Here is an 18,194-nt window from a genome sequence, read left to right on the forward strand (position 1 = left end):
TAGGTGGGACTCCAGCGACATAGCCATTACGCTAACTGCTGGTCCCCCATTGTTAGATTTTTTTTTTTTGAGAGAGATTTTTCACTGTAGGGCGCGTGCGCTCGCCAGACAGACAGAGACATAGAGACAGAAAGCGAGAAATCACCCCCCAGGGGGGATGGTCACGCCGCAATCCCTTCTCCTCCATTCTCCTCTCGGGATCTTGGGCACGCACGCACACGCGCCCGGCGTGAGTTTTAAGCCACCGGGTCCGGGACACGAACCGCGGTCGACTACGTGGGAATCCAGCGACATAGCCATTACGCTAACTGCTGGTTCCCTAGATTGTTTTTTTAAAGGCATACAACTAAAAGCTATTTGGTTATTGTATTAATTTAAGGGAAGTGCAGCTTTCAAATATGCCCCAATGAATTTAACTACTTGTGGGGAAAACACCACTTCTGCACTGCAGCCTGTTTTGTTTGCCTCAACTGCATCCCACTGTGAGGGAGAAAATCTTGCTAGGGTTCTAGGGATGGCCTAGCACTCAACATCCAACACTGGACAGATAAGACTCCCAGCAGTTTATCAGTCACATACAGTCACAGCACAGGGAAGACAAGCACACCCTGCTGGGCCACACAGGGCTGCACAGCGTGAACTGTGAATGAGCAGGGCTGTGGGAGGCAGGCTTTACAGCAGCAGGAGGATGAATGTCCCCTGGTTCCCACGAGAGGGTGTGACTGGCTGTTTGAATCATTTCACAGGCTGGTAGGGAGTGAATTCTGTTAAGTTGTAGACTGGTATGTGCTGACAAAGGAACTAGCTGGGGTGGGAAGGCTTTCCACTAGGTAGAGGGCATAACCAGTGAGAAAAAGGGAACTTAAAGTCAGGCCACTGGGGCTCTACGAGATGTCCAAGGAGCACATGAAATTTGAGGTCTTAGTAGATACAGCTGTGACGTAGCATGACCTTGGTCAATATTTGTGACGGTTTTGTTAATTAATAGGTACTGAAGAAAACGAGAAGTCTTAACTGTGCCCACAGTAAGAAGTGAGTATAAGCATTAAGTCTTCTTTACTAAGAAGCAAATCCCAGCGAGGATGAGGATGAGTAACAGGCTTAACTTCCTAGCTTGTAGCATAAACAGTAGATTAGGGCTATGGTCTGCAGGCTTTGCTAGCCTTGTGTTCTCTGTCCAAGTTGTTGTTTTCTTACCAAAGGACACGTGCACGTGCCAGAGACAGACAGGAAGAGAGAAGGGAAAAAAAGCATCACTCTGGGACACAGTCACACTACAATCCCTTCTCCATTTCTGTCCTTTTGGGGGGGTTGGCATGCACAGATACACACACACACACACCTGGCATGTCTCTCAAGCCACTAGGTCCAGGGCTAAAACCACACAGATGGCTATGTGGGATCTGGCTGCCTCAAGCACCAGGCTATGGAACCATCTCTACTGTTGTTTTATAATCTTTTAATACTGTAAATCTGGGACCAGCAGTTGGCATAATGGCTATGTCGCTGGACTCCCATGTAGTCAATCACAGTTCGAGTCCTGGACCCAGTGCTTAAGCTCACGCCAGGCGTGTCTGTGTGCTTGCCCAAGACCCCAAAAGGAGAATGGAGGAGAAGGGATTGCAGCATGGCCATCCGCCCTAGGGGGTGACTTCTTGCTTTCTGTCTCTGTGAGGGCACACACTCTATGACAAAAACCTCTCAAAAACAAAAAACTGTAAAACATTCTGAGCTCAGGGTCCTCAGGCCAAATACAAGCTGTAATTAATGGTCCCTCCATGCTAAAGTGTAAAATTACTGCTTTATAGCACAAGTGCGCCAAAAGCCCCAACAAAATAAAGTCATACAGTGGGGCTGGGTCCCTATGTCTAGCATCTATTGCTCTCCACATGCCTGACATGATTTCATCAATACCAACCACAAAAACATTCCTCTAACCTCAGACTCCTTTGCTTTCAATTTTTAGAAATACATCTTACTAGGCTAGCTCTGCATCCTGATGGTTAAGGCAGCTGGAGCTCACATGGCCAATCATGTAGTCAGGGCCCCAGACCTAGTGGTTTGAGAAATACACAAGATGTGTGTGCAAACATGCCCAAAATTCTAAAAGGAGAGAGAGATGTGAAGAAGGCATCATGACACAACCATATCTCATGGGGATGATTTTTCCTCTCCCTGTCTTCTCTCTGTCGAGCACATGTACCTTCTAGCAAAACAAACAAACAAAATACATCTATCTATCTACAAAATTAACACAGAGACAGGCCAGGGACTGTCCTAAACCTCAGAAAGCATAGTAAGGCCTCCCCCAAGTCTTCTCTTCTGGCATATGGGCCAACCAGGCATTATTGATCTCATGCTGCAGCAGCACAGGCATGGGTCTAGCCACAGTGCCCTGAATAGCTTATAGGTGAGCCAACACACGGATTCCCCTCTGCCATCCAAGCCAGACCCCTACCCAGTATGCTATGCAAGTACAGTTAATCTCCTATACTTGCTGTAAAGGGAAAGGGCTGGGCAAGGGGAGATCTGCAACAATGTTTCCAGAAGCAGTATGTATTCAAGATTTCTCAGCCTCCTTTCTCACAAATATATATGCCTTCAGTAAACATTACTGAATGCTTACTGTGTGCCAGGGCCTGCCCTAAACACTGGGGTTACAAAAAGGAACAAAGAGAAAAGTTCACATCCTCAAAGTTTTCAGAGCTCTTTGGGGAGAGGACAAGTCAGCTGGTGACCAGAGCATAAATTGCTATGACAGCTCTGCCACAAAGTGTGGATGGCACAGGAAAGCAAGCTAGACTTCAGTGCAAGAAGGACTCTACACAAGAGCCAGGCAGGGCGCTACTGGGAAAGACAGCCCAGGGGATACAGGATGGGGCTCTGCAGGCCTGGAGAGCAAGAGTGGAAGAATGGGACAGGGGAGAAAAAGATGCAGGAGGGATAGTGGGGTCAAGAAGAGAGAGAGGCAGCAGGCTGGTCTAAGAGGCTTACCCCCTCCTATAGTTCTGCTCACTGTTCAAAGTCACAAGTTCTACATGTCTGAATCTTTCTTATCAAAACAGAACATAGGTCCCCTTGTCAGTTCCTCACCTGGACATTAGGGCTATGATTCAGTAGATCTAGGTACGGAGCAAGTGCATAAGTATCAGGCTCTGCAGAAAGGCACTCCCGCTGCCTGTGCCTCAGGTACACAGCTCTGGTATTGACGGTGCACCAGGCCCACAGGAGGGCACTGTAGCTGAAGACGTTGTCAACAGCGTCTGTAAACAGAGGCTGTAAAGAAGAGAAAAAGTCCCTGGAGGAAGTGAAGAACTCTTGCACACGGGCTCTCTGTTCTTCAGCCTTTGCTTTCAAAGGTCTGGGAAGAAGATTCACCACCTCCAGCTCCAAACAAACAGGGCAGGTATAGGCCTTGGGTAAAATCTCCAGGTACGGCTTCCAGGGAGACTGGTCCCCAACATGCCTTTCTGAGACTAAAAAGGTGCACAGAGCCAGCAGAGGAGACGGAGGAGGCTTCCACCTTTTAAAATTAAAAACAGTTTAAAGGACTTACTTTTATTCGAAATACAGAATAAGCTAGGTAGTCTGTTTTGCTGTCAGAGGGGTTGTGCCCAAACTGCCCACACACTCTAAATGGACTCAAGAACTCTTTCCTTCCTTCAGGGTTTCCTCTTCAAAGCATGACCCCAACCCATGCACCCTGAACAAGCCACGTGTTAAGTGTCAGAAAAACTGATTCAGTAACCCGCATTGTAGGTTTGTTTGCAGGATCCTTTTTGCAAAAAGCTCTTGCTACTACACTTGGTTTTCCAGTTTTAAGGCTTATGCCACAAGTTTATTTGCTTCACCTGGATGAGTATATATAAAGCACAGTAGTGGGGCTAGCTGGTGGCCTGATGGTGAAAGTGGTCAGATCCTACATAGGAGATTGAGGAGTTCAAGTCCCAGAGGTTTGAAAAACATGCCTGGCACATGTGCATGCATGGCCAAAATCCCAAAATGAGAAATGGAAATAGAATCATGGCATGATTATCACCCATGAAGGGTGTTCTTTCTCTCTTTCTCTCTCTCTCTAGCAAGCACACATGCCATTTAGCAAATTTACATAGATATATATGTATACATATACTTATATATACACATATGTGTAGATATATATATATACACATAATGTATATAATATATATACATTATGTATATAATATATATATACATTGGTAGGAGAAAAAAATGGTTAGAAAAAATCCAGACCTGTGCCACCCAATATAGCAGCATTGTGACACGCAGGTATTTAAGTTTAAATTATTTAGAATTAAACAGCACTTCAAATCCCATTCCTCAGTCAGATGAGCCACATCTGAAGTGCTCAATAGCCATCTGTGACTAGTGGCTACCATACTAGACAACACAGAGTCAAAACATCTCTGTCATTGCTGAAAGTTCTGTTAGACCGCACCAACCTAGACTGAAAACTTAATACACTCATTATATACTTGCTGCAGTTTCAAAACTCTTATTCCTAAACTTGCTTGCCTTATTACAAACTATATATTGAAGAATGTTTGTTTTGATTAGTTACCAATAAAAAGATCTCATATGGCATGAATACATTTAGAAAAAGTTTTCATTAATCCTTCAAAGTCCAGATTCCTATATTGTCATATGTTTGTACTCAAAATTTCACAATTATTCAGAAAATGTTAATACCAAGAGCAGCCTTTCCTCTACTCGGGCCTAAAAAGATGCATTAACCCTCTTTTAAAAAACATGGCGGGGAAAACAAAACAAAAGAGTCCAGGCACTAGCAGCTGACATAGCGGTTAAGGTACTGGACTCCCACAGGGCTGACTGCAGTTCCTGTCTCAGATTTGGTGGCTTAAAAAAACACACCAGGTGAGGGACCAACAGATGATGTAATGGTTACATCACTGGACTCCCACATGGTCAACCATGGTTCAAATCCCAGACCCAGTGGCTTGAAACTCAAACCAGGCATGTGTGCACATGTTCCCAAAATCCTAAGAGGAGAATGAAGGAGATGGAATTGCAGCATGGCCATCCTCCTGGGGGATGATTTCTTGCTTTCTGTCTTTCTGTCTCTCTCTGTTTCTCAAGCAAGCATACATGCCCTATAGCAAAGATTTCTCTTGAAAAGGAAATCACGCCAGGTGCATTTGTGTGCATGCCCAAACTCCAGGGGGGAGAATAGAGGGGAAGGGATTGATGTATGGTCATCCCCTGGGGAAGGTGATTTCTCACTTTCCCTCTCACTGTCTCTCTTCCTCTCTTAAAGTAAATGCACATGCTCTATAGCAAAAATCTTTATTTAAAATAAAAATAATTAAAAAATAAAGGATCGAGAGCTTAATTTGACTTAAGAAACAGTATTAACTCTTAACCCTTAAGATTATAGGGTGGGGGGACCAGTGTAATGTCTATGTCGCTGGACTTCCACATAGTCGACCGTGGTTTGAGTCCTGGACCCGGTGGCTTAAACTCATGCTGGGCGCGTGTGCGTGCATTCCCAAGATCCCGAGAGGAGAATGGAGGAGAAGGGATTGCGGCGTGACCATCCCCCCGGGGGGTGATTTCTCGCTTTCTGTCTCTCTGTCTCTCTGTCTGTCTGGCGAGCGCACGTGCCCTATAGCAAAAACCTCTCCAAAAAAAGAAAAAAAAAGATTATAGGGTGGGTAGTCTTACTTACTCTATCCTCAGAGGTACCCCAAAACAAACGTTCACTACTCCATGAGCTAGAATATATTAATAGTTCCCAGATCCCTACTTCAGCCTCCTCTCTTGTACATCTAGATAAAACTATTATATTTTTTTATAATAGCAACAGCCCTTTATACATGAATCAGAATTCAAGCAAGCACAGTAAACCTAAAAGGGGGGGGGGGGGGTACCACATTGCTCTGCAATGCTGCTCCCATGCAGGAAAGTCCCCAGTTCAATCCCAGGGCTTCCCTGAGCACTCTGGATATGTGTGTGTCCTGTATCCTGGTTGGCTGAGGCATGAAGTGAATCACAGCATGAAGACCATGCTGAGGGTGTCTGTCCCTCCCCACACTCAAAATAAATAAATAAATAGGGAGAGTAACTAGTGTTTCTTAAAACCTAGTGTAACTGAGAGCAAGCTATCATAAGCCAAGGCACTCAGGAGTGAATAAATCCTTTTTCACCATTTTCTAGTGATGGATCAGGATTCAAAACAACCCCAGGCAGTCTAGTACAAATCTTAAAAAGAGAGACCAGTAGATGGTATAATGTTATTTTTGCTGGACTCCCATGTAGTGGACCAGTTCAAGTCCTAGACCTGGCAGCTTAAACTCACGCCGGACATGCATGCGTGTGTGTCCAAAATTCCAGGAGGAGAATGGAGGAGAAGGAATTGTGGCATGGCCATCCCCACTGGGGGGGTTTCTCACTTTCTGTCTCTCTGGCAAGCACACATGTCCTATAGCAAAAATCTCTCTAAAAAAAAAAAAAAAAGAGAAACCTTAAAAATACAGTTTACAATGAATGATAAACTTTCTAAAGCAGAAAAAAAATCCCTTGAACCACTTCAGATATTTCTTAGCTACATAAGTGGCCGAGTCCTAAAAATCTGGACCTTCAACTACTTATTTGCCACTGACAGAAGCACATACACCAGATCCATGTGCGTGGTCACTTACCTAGTAATGTACACCCCCAAGTAACTGCCAAGCACTGTGTCTGTGGTGAGCAGGCAACTCTCAGGCAATGAAATAATCACCTGTCCCTCCTTGACAAAAAGAAAGTAAAGTTTAAGACATCTATGTCTTGGGAAGGACCTGTGAGTATGAGTCTTGTAAAGCCCTTGATCCCACAATCATCCCACGAGAACCTACTATAGCCCAACCACAAATTACCAATGAGCCCACCAATGAGCCAACTCATTCCCAACTCAGTGGGTCAGCAGACGCAGACAGGGCTGCTCCAACTCCAGGGATTACAACCCCAATAAAGGTTCGTATGTTAGGGCCAGGTGAAAGCACAACAGTAATGCAACTAGACCCACATGGGGACTCAAAACCCAGGACTTTCCTTGTAGTTCCCTGAATACACCAGGAGCACACACATGCCGATCACTTGGCCTGCCTGAGACTGGGGGCAAATTGTGACATGAAGATCCTCTGGGCCGTACTTTCATGAGGTACATTTGTTTTCCCCAAATTCTGCTACAGATTAAAGCCAACTGTACTTTCTTCAAAAAATAAAAATATTGCCCAACAATGTGAAAGTTATTATTACTGAACTGTAACACTTAAAAATGATAAAGATGTTGGTGGTGTGGTGGTTAAGGTGCTGGATTCCCACATGGCTAACTACAGTTTGAATCCCAGACCTGGAAGCTTGAAAATCAAACCGAGCATGCATGCATGCCCAGAATATCAGGAGGAGAATGGAGGGAAAGGGATTATGGCATGGCCATCCCCCAGTGGGTGATTTCTCACTTTCCTTCTCGCTGTCTCAGACAAATGCACATGCCCTATGGAAAAAAAACTAAAAAAAAGAAAGGTGTTAAATTTCAGGAGTATTTTACCACAATATGTTAAAAGGTCCTGTCATGTAGGTCACAATTCAGAGAACTGGATCCCACATGGCCAACTGTGGTTAAAGTCTCAGCTCTGGTGATTTGAGAAACACAGGGCATATGTACACACAAGCCAAAAATCCTAACAGGAAGGAGAAACTAAGGAAAATAGTGTGTGACCATGCCCTTTTAGGGAGTGCTTTCTCTCTCTCTGTCTCTCTCTCTCTCTCTTGCATGCATATGACTCACACAACTGCATGTGCCCTCTGGAAATAAGAAAAAAAAATTTTTTTTATTTTTAAATAATAAAAACAGTATAACAGAATTATGACATCAAAAGATACCATATTTTAAGTTAAATATATGTATGTAGCTGAGTTTAAAATAAAGAACTAAAAATACTTTTTAAACAAAGCAATTTTTAAAATAAAGGAAGAAATTTCTAGTTTCACAGAAAACTACATATTAGATACCCTTTAAGTAGCACAAAAAGAACTAAAAGGGACCTTGGAGATCATCTCTGGCTTTCACCTCCTTGTTTTCCGCTAAGAAAACAAGCGAGCAGGATGAGGAGCCTTGCTGTGGGTCCTAGACAGCTGAAGGCAATCCTGGGACAGGCTAAAAAGTCTCCTCCCACCACCTGGTGGGTTCTACCAACCACACTACACACAGCCTCTCAGATGAGAGCAGGTCCCCTGGCCCATTTAAAACAGGACCTGATTTCTAAACTTTGCCCTGGCAGAGACTGCTCATCGCTGACCCCAACATACCTTCTCTCGTCCCCCTCTGAAAGAGAATTCTATTTGAGGGCATCACACCAGGAAAAGGATGGTGCCTCCTCCTCCCTTTGCAGCTAGCAGGGGCTGTGACCGTTAATGGTAAGATGGGGAGCTGGAATTTCCTTAAAGGGTAGAAGCCTGCCCCTCCTTACCCCCTTGCTCCATGGACCTGCAAGTGCGGGGTTTCCTTATGGGTGTGACAGCGCTGGAGGAGTCTGGGCCTCTGCCCCACCAGCTCAGGGTATGCCTACTCCAGGCATGTATATATGACAGCAAAGCAAACTTTACACGCTGTGTAAGCTCCGTGACTCTGGGCTTATCCTCCATACGTACCAAACTTAACCCTAGTTGACGAAACTGCATTCAAACATGTCGGTATTAGGTAAGAAATGTCTGTAAAGTCCGAAATATATTTAGTTCACTTGATTTGACCCACAAAAACAAAGCAGCAAAATCTACACTGGGTTCCAAGAATAAAAGAGAAGTTCTCACCTTCAGGGATGTTTTGCTCATCAGGCCTCTTCCTGTACCTTAGGAAAATAAAGATGAAAAAAGGGTAAATTCTACTATATCTTCAAGGTTCTAGAGATACCATTTTGAATAAAACACATGAATGAACTTTAAAATTACACAAAGCTAAAGCTGGGTGTCTCTCAGCCTTTGACTCCCAAGGGAAAGAGGGGTCAGAAAACTATTCTGGAAAATGTCCTGACCTCCTTGTGTGTTGTAACGCTTGAAGGGCAATCTAAGCTTCAGAGTTGACACCCTAAAGATCATGATGGACTTTTCACAGATCTGCTGCTGGGCTCCTTGCAGAAACCTTAAAGCTGTGGCCTACCAGCTGACAGTGAGGGGTCTTACTCTAATGCCCACCCAATCTCCAAGGCTGAACCCTCAGGCCACTTCTATGTACTACTAGACTAAGCTTTCCCCAGTAATGACCTTAAAACCATTTTGACTGGCCAGTAAACCACTGAGGTCCCGCAATGCCTACAGAATACATCCTCCCCTCCCCTCCCAGCGTTACCCATCAGATGGGGTTTAGCTGGGTAGATCCAGGGTTAACGCTCCCTATAAGCGTACACTGTGGCAGGAGCACAGTTGACACAGTAACCCCACCAGCTGTACTGTTAACACCCTAGCAACTTCCATGCCTAAGGTTTCCCTCCTGGAACAGTCAGATGGACACAAAAGGATGCTCCTCCGGCAGGCATAGCTATTTTATGACCATATAAGACCTACAGTATTGGAACCAGCAGTTAGTGTAATGGCTATGTAGCTGGACTCCCACGTAGTCGACCACGGTTTACGTCCCGGACCAGGTGGCTTAAACTCACGCCGGGCACGTGTACATGCGTGCCCAAGATCCTGAGAGGAGAATGGAGGAGAAGGGATTGCGACGTGGCCATCTTCCCTGGGGGGTGATTTCTCGCTTTCTGTCTGTCTCTCTGTGTCTTTCTGGTGAGTACACGTGCCCTATTGCAAAAACCTTTTTTTTCCAAAAAAAAGAAAAGACCTACAGTATTAATTTGTCCAAATTCATAGTTCTTGGGGCCAGCAGTTAGCATAATGGCTATGTCACTGGACTCCCACGTAGTCGACCACGGTTTACGTCCCGGACCAGGTGGCTTAAACTCACGCCAGGCGCGTGTGCGTGTGTGCTCAAGATCCCGAGAGAATGGAGGAGAAGGGACTGCGGCATGGCCATCCCCCCTGGGGGGTGATTTCTCTCTTTCTATCTGTCTGTCTCTGTCGGGCGAGCCCACATGCCCTATAGCAAAAACCTCTCAAAAAAAAAAAAATCCTAGTTCTTGACCTTCCTTCTGTCAAATGGGAGGGAATACAATTCAGCAAGATCATTCCCTGCAGGATTACTGAGGAGCTCCTCGTTCATGGGAATTCCTGCCTCAATCCTCAGTTTTCTGGAAAAGATGGATTCAATGAGTTCTAACTCATCTCCTCAATCAGAAGTACACTGTAATATCTGGTCACACACATGATTTTAGTTTTTTGTTTGTTTGGTTTTTGTTTGTTGGTTGATTTTTAAAGTTATCTATTTTACTTATATTATTATCATTATTATTCAATTTGACCAGAGAGAAACAGATAAAGAGGGAAAATGAGAAAGCAAGCCACCAGGTCCAGGACTCAAACCACAATCAGACATGTGGGAGTCCAGCATCTTAACCACCAAGCCAACTAATGGCCCCTAAGATTCTAGTTTTAAGAACTTATTTATTCTGTGTATCCCATAGTATAGCCAATCATAACTGTGAGTCAGAATCCTCCTAAAATCAATTACTAATGGAGGATATTTTTCTATAAGATCATCCTTCAAAATACTCATGTGCTGGGACCAGCAGATGGCATAATGGTTATGTCACTGGACTCTCATGTCATCAACTGTGGTTCAAGTTCCAGACCTGGTGGCTTAAAATACACCAGGCACGTGTGTGTGTGTGTGTGTGTGTGTGTGTGTGTGTGTGTGTGCAAAATGCTAGTGTGTGTGTGTGTGTGTATGTGTGCCCAAAATCCTAAGAGAATGGAGAACGGACTGCAGCATGGTCATCTCCCCTGGAGGTGATGGTGATTTCTTGCTGTCAGTCTCTCTGTCTGACTGGCAAGTGCACACACCCTATAGTGAAAAATCTCTTAAAAATAAATAAATAAATAAAACTCAGGTACTGATCTTAAGTGGAAATTTCTCTCCAAACATACAAACAAAATCTGGCATGTGAAATAAATCTGGAAGTTATTTTACCTCTACTTTATAATGGATAGCATTTAATATCAAAAAACATACCATAATAATCTGTATTTACTATTGTATTTATCATAGATATACTAGGCAAGGCAGAGTACATTACAAACATCTCACTCTCTACAAATTCCATCGAATCATTTGCCAATTCCTGCTAAAGATTTTTGCTACAGGGTATGTGTGCTCTCTCAAGACAGAAAGGAAAGAAAGTGAGAAATCACTCCCCCAGGGGGTAATGGACATGTTGTAATCCCTTCTCAGATCTTTTATGTACTACCCTTATTCTTTCTGGCTTATTTTTCTATTTGTATTATCCTTTTCTTTTTTTCTTTTTTTGTTTTTGTTTTATTTTGTTGTTTTGTTTTTTGCTATAGGGCACATGCACTCACCAGAGAGAGACAGAAAGGAGGTAAAGTGAGAAATCACTTCTGGGGGGATAGCTATGCCACATCCCTTTTCCTCCATTCTCCTTTCAAGATTTTGGGCACATGCACATATGTACCCAGCATGTTTTTAAAGGAGCTAGGTCCAGGACTCAAATTGCACAGTCAGTCATGTGGGATCCTTAACCTTAACCTTTGTGCCTCCTCCTAGCCCCATATTCTTTTTTTTATTTTTAATTTTATTTCACATTTTGTAATTTCTTTTTTTTTTTTTTTTTGGAGAGGTTTTCGCTATAGGGCACGTGCGCTCGCCAGACAGACAGAGAGAAATATAGAGACAGAAAGCGAGAAATCACCCCCCAGGGGGGATGGTCACACCGCAATCCTTCTCCTCCATTCTCCTCTCGGGATCTTGGGCACGCACACACACGCGCCCGGCGTGAGATTTAAGCCACCGGGTCCGAGACGCGAACCGTGGTCGACTATGTGGGAGTCCAGCGACATAGCCATTACGCTAACTGCTGGTTCCCACATTTTGTAATTTCTCTCAGCAATCCACTTTCATTCATTTTTAGAACAAGGTTTAATACAAGTGAATCATATGCAACAAAGCAGGAAACTCAGCACATAGCAATAGATGTGTTCCCAGAGAAAACAAAGCCCTCCTACAAGTATCACCTTTGCTGAGACCAGCAGATGGCGTAATGGTTACACGACTGGACTCCCACGTGGTCAACTGCGATTCAAGTCCCAGATCCAGCAACTTAAAACTCAGTTTGGACACATGTGCATGCATGCCCAAGATCCTGAGAGGAAAATGGAGGAGAAGGAATTGCAAAGGGGCCATCCCTCCTGGGGGATGATTTCTCACTTTCTATCTCTCTGTCTCTCTGGCAAGCACTCTGCCCTACAGAAAAAAAATCTCTAAAAAATTTTTAAAAATCACCCTTGCTTACTACATGGCTCTCATGTGAGGAAGGTCAGGAGAGTTAATGGCAAATCTTACCTGGAAAACAAGCAGGCATTAACTTTGTATCTTCGAACTTCCTATCTTTCAGCCACTTCTTTAGTTCTATAAATTCAGACTTGTAGCTCTCATTCACTATTAAATAGGAGAGGAGAGAATTAAAGATGATTAGAATCACTGTATAATCAGATCATCTTTAAAGAAGAAAATCCCCAGGGACCAGCAGTTAGCGTAATGGCTATGATGGCTATGTTGCTGGACTCCCACGTAGTCGACCACGGTTCACGTCCCGGACCCAGTGGCTTAAAAAAAAAAAAAAGAAAAGAAAATCCCCAATGAAGAGTATCAGAAAGATCATAAAAGTTAATAAGCTGGGACTAGCAGTTGGCATAATGACTATGTCACTGGATTCCCATATGGTCCCACATGGTTTGAGTCCTGGACCCAGTGGCGTAAACTCACACCAGGCGGGTGTGCGTGCACACCCAGGATCCCAAGAGGAGAATGGAGGAGAAAGGGATTGCAGCGTGGCCATCTCCCCTGGGGGGTGATTTCTTGCTTTCTGTCTCTCTCTGTCTTACTGGCAAACACATGCGCCCTAGAGCAAAAAAATTGTTTTAATTTGACAAGAGAGAGAGAGAAAGTAAGAAAGCAAGCCATCAGATCTGGAACTTGAACCGTGGTAGGCCATGTGGGAGTCCAGTGCCCTTAATCACCAGGCCACCCACCAGCCCCGATTTTCTTTTTTTCATCATTGGAACCAATAAAAAAAAAAAAACTGTACCTCCTCTTGATTCAGAACTTCTGAAGAGTTTTCGTCTTCTCATACGGCTTGTCCTCCCTCTTCCCTTCTGCATACTATGTCTACAGTTTCTGCGTAGTTGTCAAATCTAAAATAAAAAGCAGTTCTCCATCTTACGTTCCAGTTGTATAATAACCACTTTTTGCATCTTTAAATATACATATGTATATTTCAGTAAACTATTTCCTCAAGTATTTTTGTACATGAAGGTCTTTTTTTACTATTTTTAAGTATATATGTATATACGTATGTATATGTATATATATATATACATATATATATATACACACATGCAAATTTTTATTTGCAACAGATTAGGAGAGACTGAGATCCAAGAAAACATACGAACCAGAGATAAGCATAAGGTCTAAAATGGCTACCAGAGTTTCCACATGACTTTCCTTGAAAGCATAAAAAATTAACCCACTGGGGCAAGCAGGTGATGTGGTGGTTAAAGGCACTGGACGCTCATGTGGCTGACCACAGTTTGAATCCCCCACCAGCGGCTTGAAACTCATGACCAGATGCAAAATCCCAAGAGAAGAGAGGAGAGGGGATTGCTGCATGGCCATTTCAGTGTTGTGGGGGGGAGAGGGATTTCTTGTTTTCTGTTTCTCTGTCTCTCTGTCAAGTACACAAGCCCAATACCAAAAATCTCTCTCAAAAAAAATAAATTACAAATACACTAAAGGCACCAGCAAGACATAGAAATAAAGTGGACCATTAATAAGAACCAATAATGGGATTTAGGGGGCAAGGCGGTCATGGGATACAGCAGTAAAATAAGGTGCTCTGTGATGCAAGCCCACCTGGGAAGATTCCAATTCAAACCCAGAGCTTTCCCTAAGTAGCCACGCACACGTGCTCATGATCATGGCTGCCTGATGCTGGGGATGAATCTTAGCGTCCAGAACTGTTGAAGATGCCCCCTCTCATTCACTGTCTCACTCATGGAAGAAATACTTTTTAAAAAAGAAAACAAATTACATTTAGCTATGAATAGGAAAAAGATCCGTGTTAAGATGTAAAAATATCCAAGCTATTATATCAAGTTAAAAGTTACAAAACATCAAAAATTAAATGACTCAATGACTCCTTTTGGGTTTGCTTTTGGGCACATGCATAAATTCATAGAAGAGCATTTGACAAAGGCTATTTAGAAACGAGCTAGGGAAGGGGCCTTTTACTATTCCTGTATCCTATCATGTGACTTAAGTACCTAAGGGAAATGATATGATTATTATATGCATAATTTCCGTGTTTTAAGTATATAAGTGGCTTTAAAAGCCACTCCTGAAAAACAGCAAGCCGGCACGGAAGAACGAGACAAGACCCCCCGGCAGTACCAACAGCCGACTCCGGCCTGGAAGGTTCACGGATGCACAGGAAGCTGCCGAGGTCGCCTCCGCCAGTGGGCACCGGTCCCCGCGCGCCTTGGTGAGGTTCGCCAAGCGAACCACTCCCGCAGGACGGAGGTGACGGGGCGCACAGGAAAATGCTAGGCTTGGGTTGGGGCCAGGCGGTCTGCAACCCGAACTCAGCCTCCCTTCTTCCACCGCATTGAAAAGGAAAAGCGCCAAGCCGCGGCCGGCTCCCGTTACCTAGGCGACGTGAGGCCCCAACCCGGAAGAACTTCTGGCTCACCTGGGTGCGGGCCAATGTCTTGAAGATGGCGGCAGCAGTGGGCGGGCCCAAAGCCCATGAGAACGCGTAACAGCGCCCCCAAGTGAACGCAAGTTGAAGCGGATGGAATGGAAGAGAGGCCGATCCCTTCAGGCCCGCCCGGGTCCATCCCCAGCGACGCGAGTCCTCAATCACACGCGGAGCCGCCTCTTTCGGCTTAGGGCAGCCTCCTCCAGCGCGCATGCGCCTTGCTTCCCCGGCGTCACCTCGGACTCCCTGCCCAGCCATGGACGAAGTCACCCCGACCCCACAACCTCCGCACGACCCGAGCCTTGCGCGAGGGTACTCACTGCCTGCCGCGGGTAGTTTGCCCTCTGAGGCAAACTCTCCTTATGCAATTGTTTAAAAAATAAAGAAGATGATTACCTAGGCCCCACGGCCGCGGTTCAACTAGCCCCGCCCATTTCGCCATTTCTGGCCAGTCCTAGGGTCACAGTCCAGCAAGAGAAATCAAATTACTGTTTTTGTTTTCTTTTAGAGGATTTTGCTATAGGGCACGTGCGCTCGCCAGATATAGAGAGTCAGAGAGATAGAGAGCGAGAAATCACCTCCCAGGGGGGATGGCCACACCGCAATCCCTTCTCCATTCTCCTCTCGGGATCTTGGGCACGCACGCACACGCGCCGGTGAGTTTAAGCCACGGGTCCAGGACGCGAACCGCGGTCGACTACGTGGGAGTCCAGCGACATAGCCATTACGCTAACTGCTGGTCCCGCAATTACTGTTTTTAATTGACACATAGTCGTCGTACCTATGACACTTTTCTATACAGGAGTACAATGCATAATTGTCCAATCAGGGCCGTTAACACATCCAGCACCTCAAACATTTACCTTTACTTTGTGATGGGAAAGTAAATTCTGAATAATTGCTGTAACTACTTCCAGATGAGGGAGCTCGATTTCTGCCGCACCAGCCCCCACCTTGATCACGGGCTATAGTTACTTGATTTTAAGGAGTACTATGTGAACTGGGGGAAAAGATTTTACAGTGCAGAAACCTGGCATACACGGCCTCAGCCGGGCTGTCAAGGATAATCTCGGGGATCCATCATGTTGGCAGCATATTCCCCACGTACTATGTGGTAAGAGTATTTCACCTCTGTGGTAGTCCTCTTGGCAACCCAAGAGGTAAACTAAGGCAACATACTTAAAGCAGAAGGAGTTTATTCGTACTAAATTTGAGGACTGCAGTGTGCATGGACATATTCAGGTTATCTCCAGCATGTGTACCCAGGTCTTACAATCTTCAGGCAGATTTTAAAGGCAAAAGCCACAGCAGGATGAGAGTTAAACTAGTTGGTTTGAGACAATGATCCATTCCAACCGAGCCTTTGTACCAGTTCTTATCAGGGATGTCAGCATGAATAAAAAACACCCCCTTCATGACCTACCCTGGCTTGGTTTATTCAGAATTTAACACATGTTGACATAAATGACTCCATTTTGAGTCTGACAACTTTTACACCCCTAAAAGCCATAACCCCAGTTCTTCCATGGAGAAAAATAAATGAAACCCCACCCAGTATTCCAAAAGTCTATCATGAAAAGCAAGTCAATTCTGACAAATTATTGAAAACCAGAGAAAATTAAAGAATTATGACAACTAAATATTGTGTAGTTTCCTGGAGGAGATCCTGTATTAGAAAGAGGATATTAGGAGGAAAATTAGTGAAATTCAAATAAAGCATGGAGCTTGGTTTATACCACTGTTCCACTGTTTTTGGTTTTTAGTTTTTGTTTTTTAATGGTACATTTATGACAATTGTGCCACAATAGTAAGAGTTAATAGGAGAAACTTGGGCCAGCAGAATGTGGTAGTAAGAAATTGGATTCCACACGACCAGCTCCATGGTCTGAGCCCCTGACCCAGTGACCTGAAAAACACATTGGGCCTATATTCATGCCTGCCCAAAAAATCTCAAGAGGGAATGGAGAAGAAGGGATTGCAGCATGGCCATCCCCCATGGTGGGGAGTGGGAGGGGCTGGGGGTGGGTGGATATGATGATTTCTCACTGTCTCTCTGCATGTGTGTCTCTGTCTCTCCAGCAAGCACACTTACCCTGTGGCAAAAAGAAAAAAATCTCCAAAAAATAATAATAATAAAAATAAGAGAGAGAGAGAGAGAAATTATATGTGAGAGATATATAGAAATTTATGTACTATGCACTATGCAACATTTCACAAAATCCAACTATTAAAATTTAATATTTCTTTTAAAGTAGAGAGAGGGGCCAGCAGATTGCGAAACGGTTACACCACTGGACTCCCACATAGTCAACTGTGGTTTGAGTCCTGGATCTGGCAACTTAAAACTCGAGCCAGGTGCATGTGCATGTGTGCCCAAATTCCCAAGCAGAGAATGGAGAAGGGATTGCAGCATGGCTATCACCTCTGGGGGATAACTTGTCACTTTCTGTCTCTCTGGTGAGAACATGCAACCTATAACAAAAAACAACAACAACAAAAAACTCTAGAAATACCACCACCAAAAGAAAAGGTAGGAAGGGCTGGAAATAGAGGGTTCCAAATTTAGAACTGTTAAAAGATAAATTTTGACACATTAAAATTTTAAAGAGTTGAGACTCACTGGTAGCACAGCAGGACCCACATGGGACGGTCAAGAGTTCATGTCCTGGGGCCTCTCTAAACACACTAGGCACAGCTGTGCTGGTAATCTGAGCTGGCTGGAGCTGGAGGTGGATCATCATGTGGAAGACCTGCTGGAGGTCGGTCTGTCTTTCTCTCTCAAGAGAAATAAATAAAACTTATTTTTAAAAATGTTAAGAGTTTATTTGAGCATGGTGAAGCAGAAGCACCTCTTTGAACTTAGATTATACTTGTTTCCTCCTTTTCCCAGAGTAAATAGAGTGATTAATAGTCTTACTGTCTTTGTTTAGATGTTCCTTAGCAATGTAAATACCAATCACCAAACCCCTGCTTGGAGCCATGGGGAACATTAAACAAAGGTCTGGATAGTGCCCTTACTACAGGGCTGACTACGGTTCGAGTCCCAGACCTGGCGTCTTGGTTTCTCACTTTCCCTCTCTCTTGCTCTGTCCCTCTCTGCTCAAATAAAATAATTGTTTTAAAGAAGAAAGAAAGAGTTAACCTGCTTGATTCAGCTTCTGTAACTGCTTTTACATGGTAGCCCCACTCCCTTTCCTCCTCACTGCTTCCTCAGTTTCCACTGTAATCAACCCAGAATTGATTGTGATCCTTGCCTTTATAAGCACCTCTCTCCTTTCACTCGGGGCT

General features: G+C 44.3%; 1 protein-coding gene across 6 annotated transcripts in view; it reads right to left on the minus strand.

The window, feature by feature from the left end:
• Positions 1-15,377, minus strand: part of SETD4 (SET domain containing 4) — a 28,201-nt gene extending 12,824 nt beyond the window's left edge. For 3 of the 6 annotated variants that reach the window (XR_334219.3, XM_014586943.2, XM_027770946.1), the window contains exons 1-6: positions 14,898-15,377; positions 13,236-13,341; positions 12,491-12,586; positions 8,833-8,870; positions 6,681-6,769; positions 3,094-3,523 (exon numbers count right to left, since the gene is read on the minus strand). Coding sequence is in view for 2 of the 6 variants with exons in the window: in XM_014586943.2 (XP_014442429.1) it covers positions 3,094-3,523; positions 6,681-6,769; positions 8,833-8,870; positions 12,491-12,586; positions 13,236-13,308 (726 nt within the window). In the remaining 4 variants the exon portion in view is untranslated. The other 3 variants (XR_334220.3, XR_334218.3, XR_001370204.2) reach the window with 3 other exon arrangements.
• Between the last annotated feature and the right edge of the window lie 2,817 nt (positions 15,378-18,194).

The sequence above is a fragment of the Tupaia chinensis genome, unplaced genomic scaffold (genome assembly GCF_000334495.1).
Source record: "Tupaia chinensis unplaced genomic scaffold, TupChi_1.0 Scaffold000175_1, whole genome shotgun sequence".
Lineage (NCBI taxonomy): Eukaryota > Metazoa > Chordata > Mammalia > Scandentia > Tupaiidae > Tupaia > Tupaia belangeri.